Source organism: Myodes glareolus, chromosome 1 (assembly GCF_982192425.1).
Source record: "Myodes glareolus chromosome 1, mMyoGla1.1, whole genome shotgun sequence".
Classification (NCBI taxonomy): Eukaryota; Metazoa; Chordata; class Mammalia; order Rodentia; family Cricetidae; genus Myodes; species Myodes glareolus.
In genome coordinates this window covers 55,920,924-55,931,218 of record NC_142026.1, presented here as the reverse complement: position 1 = coordinate 55,931,218, position 10,295 = coordinate 55,920,924, and the positions used below count along the sequence as shown (strand labels likewise).

The 10,295-nt window shown below is 52.4% G+C and overlaps 2 protein-coding genes across 2 annotated transcripts; one reads left to right on the top strand and one right to left on the bottom strand.

Annotated features, from left to right (window-relative positions):
* Positions 1-1,360: 1,360 nt before the first annotated feature.
* Positions 1,361-5,582, top strand: Tyrobp (transmembrane immune signaling adaptor TYROBP). Its single transcript, XM_048438478.2, has 5 exons — positions 1,361-1,518; positions 1,976-2,002; positions 2,154-2,294; positions 2,946-2,989; positions 5,337-5,582. The coding sequence occupies exons 1-5, from the start codon at positions 1,458-1,460 to the stop codon at positions 5,400-5,402; spliced, it is 339 nt and encodes a 112-aa protein (XP_048294435.1). The 5' UTR covers positions 1,361-1,457; the 3' UTR covers positions 5,403-5,582.
* A 104-nt stretch (positions 5,583-5,686) lies between these two features.
* Hcst (hematopoietic cell signal transducer) lies at positions 5,687-7,131 on the bottom strand. The gene is made up of 4 exons (XM_048438496.3): positions 6,964-7,131; positions 6,598-6,621; positions 6,053-6,184; positions 5,687-5,821 (listed from the first exon to the last, which is right to left on the bottom strand). The coding sequence occupies exons 1-4, from the start codon at positions 7,004-7,006 to the stop codon at positions 5,781-5,783; spliced, it is 240 nt and encodes a 79-aa protein (XP_048294453.1). The 5' UTR covers positions 7,007-7,131; the 3' UTR covers positions 5,687-5,780.
* Between the last annotated feature and the right edge of the window lie 3,164 nt (positions 7,132-10,295).

The window sequence follows — 10,295 nt, the reverse complement described above, 5'->3', positions numbered from 1 at the left end:
GGGAATGGGAGAAAGACTTAGGAAGGATAGACCATAGCTCAGCTCTGGACATGCTAACACCACCCTGAGTACCCACAATATGTCAGGCACAGTTCTAGTGATCCTCACAGAGCCCTCAGGAGAAGCTGACCTTGTATCCTTCTCTGGTTCAAGTCCCCACGTTCTGCTCAGGGAAGCCTTGTTCCCCCACCCCCACCCCCAAGTCCGGTCCTCCCTGCCACAGCCCCACTCAGGTCTCCAGTTGCCCTTCACTCAGCTCGCCCTCATGTCAAGAGGCCTCTTTCTGCCATTCTAGCTCTAGACCTTAGGAAGAAACGTTTGGATTCTGCCTGGCCTGGGCAGTAGTGGCCATGCTTATCAGAGACCCCCCTTTCACTCCACCCAACTCAAGAGTCCTCTGCTCCCACAGTGGCATCGGCATCTGTCCCATGACCACCATCCAGCTTCCCCTTTCTCCTGCAGGCGGGTGCCACAGAGTGTGACATGAGGGTGGGGGAGGGGCTGCAGGCATCTGGCTCCTGCCCAGGGGCTCCAACTTCAGGTTCCTCCTTCACAAGTTCCAGTTTAGGCTCCCACTAGGACTAAAATAGCCCCCGCCTCCCCCTCTGTCCCCCGTGAGTCCCCTCCTTCCTGGCTCCCAGCTGCTTCCCCTCTCAGCCTAGCCAGGCCCACTGGTCACCACATGGCCACCACCTGCCTCACCTCAAGCCCTAGTTCTGTCTCTGTGGCGTGCACATCTGTGGCACGAATTCTCACCCCCTTCGCTTTGTTGTTGTTTTCTCTCTGCCTTTCATCTATTTTCCCGCTCTGAAATGGCCATTTTCAGGTCTTGGGTCCCCTATCTCTGCTTTCCTGTGTAGCTGTACCTCTTTGTAAAACGGGAGAGAGAAAGGCATTATTTACCTCAGGAGAATACTGTGGGCTGAGAGCACCGTCATAAGGGCTCCTGCCCATGCTTTCTCTTAGTAGCCGGTGGCCATATTAGGGATTTGATTACCAAATAATTGTAGCTGATGCTTACAGGACTGGGACGTGTTGGACCCTGCTCTCGGAATGTCACTTAGCAAACGACCCTGCAAACAAAAGGTACGATTTTACTCTCAAGCTGGTGGATGAAAAAAATCGAGACTCAGAGAGGCTAAGTGACTTTTCAAGGTGGCCCAGCCAGAAGAGGCTGAACTGCTTTCAGCCATTGTCACCCATTGTCCCTGCTGTTATAATATTGTCCTCTGTCTGGAGCTGAAGATCAGGGGCTGTGGTGAATATCCCTGTCCTTCTTGTCCAGCCCATCAGGTCTGTGGCCCAGCCCCTCGGCCATATTCTTTCTATGTGTCCCTCCTCCCCGCGGCTGTCCCCTCCTCCCGCTGCCACCACCCACCTCAGACTTCCTCCTTCACTTGGTTGGACGTGACACCACCAGCCCCTGGACTGTGGTGTCCAGTGCACATCTGGTCACCATGGGGGCCCTGGAGCCCTCCCGTCACCTTCTGTTCCTTCCTGTCTTTCTGACCGTGGGAGGTGAGTCGGGGGCTTCCACAGCTGTCTGCTGCGTCCAACTCAGGTTGGGGCCAGGGCTGGGCAGAGAGCAGGAAGGAACAGGACAGGACAACAAAGGGGAGGGCTGGCGGAAGAAGGTTCCTCTAGTGCCTGTGGGTCTCTCCCTGAGCTGGAGACCCCAGGATTTGGAACCTGGTAGGAGCAGAAGAGGGGACATCTCAACCAGACAAGACAAGCTGACATGTCACCTGGCCAGTCACCTCTGCTCCAGCCCCTGGGAGCTAGGAGACTTGCGCTCTCCTGAGTCTCCAGCTTCTACATCCACTGTCTGATGGGCCTCAATTTACGTCTTCCTTTTGGATACAGAATCTCATATAGCCCAGGCTAGCTTCAAACTTGCTATGCAGTTGAGGATAACCTTAACCTTCTGATTCTCCTGCCTCTACCTCCCTCAGTTTACCTAATTTTTCCTCTTTAGGATTAAGTCCCGTCCAGGCCCAGAGTGGTAAGCCATGATACCCTGAATCTTTCTCCCTTCCTCTCAAAGACTTCATGTCACCCCCCTTTTCCTTCTTCTAACCCTCTCTCTGCTAACACCCAGTCCCTGACTGTCAACCTATGTTGCCCCTTCTCATCCTTCTGTGACACCTTCCCAGAGTGCAACTGCTCTCCCGTGAGCCCAGGCGTGCTGGCTGGGATTGTGCTGGGTGACTTGGTGCTGACCTTGCTCATTGCTCTGGCTGTATACTCTCTGGGCCGCCTGATCCCTCGAGGCCGTGGCCGGGGCACTGCAGAGGGTGAGTGGGGTCTGCGGGTGCTCGCTTGCTGGAAACTGGGGAGTGTGGGAAGTTTCTAAGGTCACGGATATCTAAAGGACTGGGGCTAAGGATGGGAGGGCTGCCTTGTAATTGCTGGCTGTTTTGTTTCTTCCCTTAATGCTGAGGACCCAGACAGGGCCTCCCATTTGTACTGCAAGTACTTCCTACCAACTGAGTTACACCTTCACACACATACACACACTGCAGTCTTCCAAGGCCAGAAGGTGGCACCAGATGCCCTAGAACTAGAGTTACAAGTGATCCAGCCACCCAGTGTGGGTGCTGGGAATTGGACTTGGGTCCTCTGCAAGAGCAGTATCTGTTTCTAATTGCTGAACCATCTCTCAAGTTGCCCGAAGAGCTGGTTTTAAAACACCAAAACAGGGGCAGTGGTGTCACACACCTTTAATGCCAGCACTTGGGAGAAAGAGGCAGGTGGATCTCTGTAAGTTCGAGGCCAGCCTGGTCTAGAGTGAATTCCAGTACAATCAGAGCTATACAGAGAAATCTTGTTTTGGAAAACCAAACAAACCAGTCAACCAAACAACTAACCGAACAACACAACAAAATGGTCCCAATTCACAGCTTAGCCCATCTTTACACCTTGTTATACTCTGTATCCCTCTGTAGGGACCCGGAAACAACGCATTGCTGAGACGGAGTCACCTTATCAGGTAAGAACATCAGCTCTTTCTCCACCTTCACTCTTGCCTGCTCCTAGTCACGTGCATGCACACACACACACACACACACACACACACACACACACACACACACACTACCCTTTGCAGCACCTTCAGGTACCTCCCCTAGCAACTCCTCCAATCTTGAAATCAAAGGAGGCATCTGTCCAACATAGTCAGAGATCAACCCTGACCTTTATGCTCAGCCTCAGATGTGTGGGGGCAGCTAGAGGGGCTCTGTCTTTGTTAGGCTCACATTGATCTAGGGAAAGCCTGGCCCTCAGTCAGATTAGGAGAAGCCCTCGGTGAGGCAGAGAAGTTAGTCTAAGTGTGGTGTCGCTAAAGAGAGGAGCTCCACCAGGGTCTGGCATTGCAGAAGCACGATGTGGGCATCGTACGTTCCTTTGAGCAGCTGGTCAAAGCTAGACGGCTCAGAAAACTCCACACAAAAAGTACAGTGATCTCAGAACTTGGGAAGCAGGACGATGGGAAGTTTGAAGTCAACCTGAGCTACTGAGAGAGTTTGAGGTTAGCCTGGGCCACAGAAAGAGACTCTGTCTCAAAAATAGGGGTGAGCCCAGGGGTGTCATATGGCATGGTGTGATACAGCACTTGCCTAGTGTTTGCAAAGCCCTTTATTTAATACCCAGCGCCCAAATAAACATTAGCAATAATTAGCACACTGTCCCAGGATTTTGGAAGCTCGGCAGGAGGACTGTGAGTTCAAGGTCAGTCTAGTTTATATATAATATCCCAAACATATAAAACAGAGCCAGGCACGGTGGCTCATGCCTTTAATGCCGGCATCGGGGAAACAGAGGCAGGTGGATCCTTGTGAGTTTGAGGCCAGCCTGGTCTACCTAGAGAGTTCCAGACCAGCTAGGGATGCAGGATGAAACCCTGTCTTGTCTTTTAAAAAAGAAAAATAAGCTAAAAGTGGAGTGAGATGGGAATGCGGCTCCATCTATACTCATCTAGCATGGACAAGGCCCTGGAGTCAACCCAGTAAATAAATAACAATTAATTCAAAGTTATATATGTAAGGTAGGGACAGTGCAAGCTGTCATTGAACTCACTCCTGAAATCCATAATGTCATCATGTCCGCTCCCTCCCTGTCAAGACTTTAGTGTGTGTGTGTATGTGTGTGTGTGTGTGTGTGTGTGTGTGTGTGTAGTGTGTACGTGGTGTGTGATGTGTGTGTGGTATGTGTGTGTGTGGTGTGTGTGTGTAGGAAGGCCATAGGAGAACATCAAGTCTTTTCTTATTTTTAAAATCACATTTATTTTATTATTTATTTATTTTATTTGGGGGTGTTTGGGGTGGGGTTGGGGCGCACATGCTTTGGCAGCCATGTGGACATCAGAAGACGGCCTGTGGGAGTCCGTTCTCTCCTTCCACCTGTGGGTCTCAGAGCTCTAACCGGTTGTCAGGGTCCCACCAGCCTCAGGACTCCTTCCTGGCCTCTGGGATGGGAGTGAGGGGTAGAAAACTCCTTCTCGAGAGAAACACAGACAGACTGGTCTCTGGCACCAGAGAGTCTGCCCTTGGAGCCATAGACAAGGCTCTCTAACTCCCTGCCTGCCGCCACTTTGGCCCATTCACCTCCCTGCTGGAGAAAAGTTTTCTTTGCAGAGTGTAAGAATCTCAGGTTCAGTGCCTGGTGTGGGTGGCACACCTTTAACTTCAGCACCCTGGAGGCAGAGGCAGATAGATCTCTGAGTTTGAAGCCAGCTTGGTCTACAGGGAGTTCGAGGATGGCCAGGGTTACAAAGAGAAACCCTGTGTCAGAGAAACAAACAAAACAAACAGAAATCCTTGAGTTTGACCTCCGGAGGCCCAGAAGACTGTGAAGACTGTCCAGTTCCTGAGAGTCAGGAAATTTTAGGGCAAAGTGTCAGCCTGATTTATTTAGCCTTCGGTGGATTGGTTGAGACCTACATGGGTCAGCACAGCATCCTAATTGGAGAGACTGATTTGAAGCAATTAACAAAATCATTTTGGGAGGACATTGTGGAGAGAATAAAGCAAGCCAATATGAAAATGGTGGGGTTGGGAAAGAGACTAAAGATGGAGAAACCGAGAGATGTCCAAGATAGACAGGCAAGGAGGAGTTGAAGATCTAGGGAGTTGGTGCTCCAGGCAGAGGGAATTGCACGTGCAAAAGCCCTGAGGTTGGGGCAGGGACGTGAGGGGAATGCTGGGCATGTTTAAATAAAATCAGGATCTCTTTCATGATCTTAAGATTGAAGAAGCTGCCAGGGACCTCGAAGGTCATTAGGAGGTTAAATTTGTTTTTGCCTGCGAAGACCACTCCAATGATGGCTTCTGTCTTTTTAGGAGCTTCAGGGTCAGAGGCCAGACGTCTACAGTGATCTTAACACACAGAGGCAGTATTACAAATGAGCGTATCCTATGCCCATCAGCAACCTGATGCCTGGATCCAGTCATTCCTGATGCCTGCTCAGCATGCCCTCCCTGGGATCAGGACTGCTGGGATGCAGATCCACACAGTGCCCCCGCTCCGCATGAGATGTCTGACCTCTCCCCACTTCTGTCCCCAAATAAAAAACCATGACTGAGTTATGCTATGTTGCAGTAAGGCATTGAGTAACAACGGGGCTCCGAGAATGGTATTAAATCAGGAAACAACTTCCGGGGAAGAAGTCAGACGTTGGGAAGAACAAGACTAGAGGGATTTGAAAGCTTTATTCCAGTCTGTAAGGAGTGTGTTCCCAGGTACCCTCACTTGATCCAGGACTGGGCGGTCAGAAGTCGCAGAGGTCAGCCTCTGCCAGGCATGTTGATGTAGACTCTGCCGTCGTCTGGTGGGTGGGGTAGAGGGAGCATGAAGCATGACCACCCACCACCCTTCCCACATCACCTTCCTGGGAGACCCCCAGCATCAGGGGCTTCCTCAGGGGTTCCCCAGATACCTCCCCCAGGGTTTCCCAAGCACCTCCTCCAGGGCTTCCCCGGGGACTGCCTTTGTGGGACCCCCTTCTTCCCTGGGGACTACTACCTACTCTCCAGGCCGCACCCCAGAGTTTGCTCACCGTGGGCAGGCTTGTTGTGTTGGCGCAGACATACAAACACCACTCCCACGATCAGGAGGGACAAGGCCGCATCTGCAGCCACCAGGCCTACCAGGAGCGGCAGGGACAGAGGCCCACATCCGGAGCAGGAACCTGCGGGTTAGAGCCGAGACCTGCAGGCAGCTGAGACCTTTCTCTTTGCCCACAGAGAGTCATGTTGTCCCGTCGTCTCCGCCTCCCCCCACCCCAACGCCCGCCCGCCCTTGCTCCTCCCAGCAAGATCCCAGAGAGGGGGTAGATTCCAGATTCTTTGGGATTAGGAAGTGAAATGAGAGGGGGAGCTTAGAGCGGCTGGGGAGTCACAGAACCCCCGAGGGCTGTGCCCTGGGCGGGTACACCAGGAATCTGTTAAGAACAATCTCTGTTCCCATCACTTCAATTGGGTGGTAAAGAGTCAAGATGGACCTGAAAGGGCTGGGATTGGGAAATGTCTCTAGACAGGGGAGTGCTGCGGACCAGACTTCAGGATTGGAGGCAGCTGCCTAAATTCGAAGTTCGTTCCTCACCTGCTGGCGTCTGACTTGCAGCCACTGTGGAAAGACAGAGAAGGTGGATAAGGGTAGGGGGGAGAAGTCCCCAACACAGGCGCAGGGCCGGTGGGATGCTTGAGACCTGAGCTCCACACTGGAGAGGTAAATGGGAAATGGGGTTTTTCCTGGAGCACAGACAGTGACCAGAAAAGGGAAATAGTAGTCACCTAGCGTTGAGGGGAGCTCACAGCTCCAGAACCCCACCCCCACCCTCAAGGACCCAGACCTTGAGACCCAGTGGCTCTCAAGAAAGAAAAGGACACAGGAGAAAGGCTTGCTCTCTGCACCCCAACATCAAATGGCAGCCTTTCTGTCCCCTCAACCCCCAACTGCTGGCTTCACCTTGGAGCAGAAGCAGGAACACGAGGTGGCCTGGAAGGGTCATGGTGGACTGGGGTCTGAAGGGATCTGGCCAAAGACTGTGGTCCAGAGAAGTCCTCAGAACGGTAGAGGAGAGAGAGAGGTAGCTAGGACGGATGTCACACGGCTGGTGACTATACTACCTACTTCCTGTGTGTGGGTATATGTGTGTCCTTAAGACTTCCTTTGGGGAACAAATCTGGGGGAGTCAGACCACCCAGAGAAGCTTCTGTCATGATCAGGGTGGGAGTGGCAGGTGGACCATAGTGTGGGCATGAGTGAGATTCTGGAAATATTTTGGAAGCAAAGCCAATAACATTTGGGGCTGGAGAGGGTGTGTGTTAGAAAGGGGATCAGGGTGAATGTAGCTTCTGACCTGAGTAGATTAGAAAGATGGAGAGAGGGTGACAGATATTTCAAAAGAGTTGGTTTAGGAGGGAGAGAGGGTTGCCTACATGTGGGCACACTGAGCTGGAAATCCTGACTGAGCTCTCTGGAGATGTGAATGCCCATAGTTGGGTCCTGACATGTAAATCTGAGAGGGCTGATGGCTAAAAAACAGCATTTAAAGCCCTCAGACTGGGTGAGATCATTAAAGAAGTGTACACATACATACACACATGCACATATACACATGCACACACGCACATATATGCATGCACGCACACACATACACACACGCATACACACATGCACACACATACATACACACACGCATGCACACACACATATACGCAAGCATGCACACACACACACACACACACACACACACACACTGCCAGAGGAGAGAAAGGGAACCAGCAACCTGCTAAGGAAGCTGCAGGAGGGAGAGACCCAAGGCTGGGTGGAATGTTGAAATCAGGAGAGACATTTAGCATTACAGTTAAGTGCCAAGGAAGGTCACCAAGTGGGAACTGAAAATGTCAGTCCCTTGGTGGGCTGGGAATTCCTGTTTGGTTCACAGCTCTCTATACCAAGCACCCAGCAAAGAGTCTCCTCTATGCTAACAGTTTTTAAGATGAATAAGTAAGCTGGGCAGGATGGCCCAAGCCTGTAATTTCAGCACTAGGGAGACCGTGAGGGAAGAAGGCTCTGAGTTCAAGGCCATCCTGGCTGATTTAGCAAGTGCCAGGTTAGCCATAGCTATATAGGAAGATCCTAGGGAGATGGTTCAGCAGATAAAGGTACTTGACCTGTGTTAGAGCCCCAGAATCTGTAGAACAAGGAAGCATTTCTACAGCAGACTTCAGAATACATGTGTTCTTTGACCTCTGGGGAGTTCTCTCGCTCTCTCTCTCTCTCTCTCTCACACACACACACCAATTTTTTTTAAAGCAAATATTAGAGCCATATATAGTGGCTCACACCTTTTAATCCTAGCATTTGGGAGATCCTAGCATTTGGAAGCAGGCAGAGCTCTGTGAGTTCAAGGCCAGCCTGGTCTACAGGACAATTAGAGCTACATAATGAGACCCTGTCTCAAAACAAAACAAAACAAACACTCAAATTTTGGTAGTTGGATGTGGTAGCCTATATCTGTAATCTGACATTCGGGAGATGAGAGCAAGAGGGTCAAGCCGAGTTCAAGATTTTCTTCAGTCACCTAGAGTTCTAGGCCAGCCTGGGTTACAGGAACCTTTTACCTCTCTGTACCCCCCCCCCCACACACACAAATCAAAACTGAAACCAAGGGTGGGGGGCGGGGGGTCATAAATGAAAGTTGACTCTAAAGAAGGGAAAGGCCACGTGCAAAGAGGTAGAGATTTAAGCCGCCTAAAGGACCCTTGCCTGAGGACTTCTCCAGGAGGCCATGGGGTCCGGACTCTCCCCCAGGACCCAACAGCACTGTCCTGCCTATACACAGCCAAGTCAAGGCCTGCAACATCCCCTTGGCCAGAGACTAGAAATTCCGGGCACCCAATGTCCCCCTTTTCCTGGAGGCAGGACCCCTAGCACCCTCCTTCCTAGGAGACAAGGTAATCAGACCCTTCAAGGTCAGCCCCTCCCATTCAGAGAATAAGTTCGCTCTAGCGATAAACCGGGGGACTCCCAAGGACTGTGGGCGGGGTCCTCTTTGAACTGGGCGTGGTCAAAACCCCAATTTAAAAACTCGCGGGGATCCTGGCTTTAGATCGGGGACCCGGCGGCGGCTCCGCGGGAGAAGCAGCGAGGCTGGCGCAGCGCCGAGGTCGCGGCCCTGGGGGCCCGCAATCTGGACCAAAGAATCCGCGAGGTAAGGATGGGGTAAAGCGAGGCACGCGACTTTTTGAGCGCTTGAGGGTTGACTGGAGCACTGAACTGGACCCTGAGAGTAGGGTTGTCCTCAACGTTTAAGGGAGCTGGCTGAAGATTCTGGACTCCTGAGTCTTGGGAGTGTTGGAAATTAAGAGAGCGATCTGGAATCTTGGAGGTTGGGATGCAAGGGCTGGGAGGCTTGATCCTGGGGTCCTGTAAGAGGACGAAGGGACCCGGAGTTTTCCTTCTAGGAGGGGGTGGCACTGCATTGTTGAGGTGCAGTTATGGTTGCAGATTTGGGTCCCGAAGGTCCGGCGCTGGACCTGAGGGGTCCATTCTGATCGGGACTCGCCCCGCCCTGGGATTTCCCAGAGCACGGCCGGTGCAGTACAGGAATTCCCCGTGAGCGGGGATTCCACGGGCGCAGCGCTTCGCTGAGCGCCCCGCCTCGGAGCAGGACACCTGCAGCTCGAGTCTGGAGCGGAACTGGGAGGTGGAAGATTCCCTTGCGTGAGCGCGGTGACGTCAGCGCGTGGCGTCCAGTCTCGAAGGTTTCCGAGTCGATCGGCGGCTTAACCCTTCTCGCGCCGGAGTCTAAGCTCGGAAACCTGAGCTGGGGGATTTTCTCTTCTTGGGTCGTGGGAACCGGACTTCCAGGTTCCAGAGAAGGAGACTGAGGATCCGAACTCCTGAGTTCTGGATGAGAGGATGCTGCACCTATGGGATGCATGGCCATCTGCGGGATGATGGGTCCCCGCAACTTCTGGGGGCGGGAACTTTGCCACTCCAGATCCCCGGGTTCCTGAGGAGCTAGTGGCTACTGATTTCGTAGATCCTGGCAGAGAGGATGAGACAAGAGTGGTGGTCTCCAGAGTAGCAGCTCCCTTCTTCAGTGCTAAGGACCCTTGGCCGATACCTAATCCACGGAGCCACGCCTCCAGCCCCACATGTCAGATTCTAGAACAGAAAAATAATTTGTTGTTGTTTTGAGACCGGGTCTCAGATAGCCCAGGCTGTCTCTAACTTAGTATGTAGATGAGACTGGCCTTGAGCACCTGGTGCTCCTGCCACCACCTCGA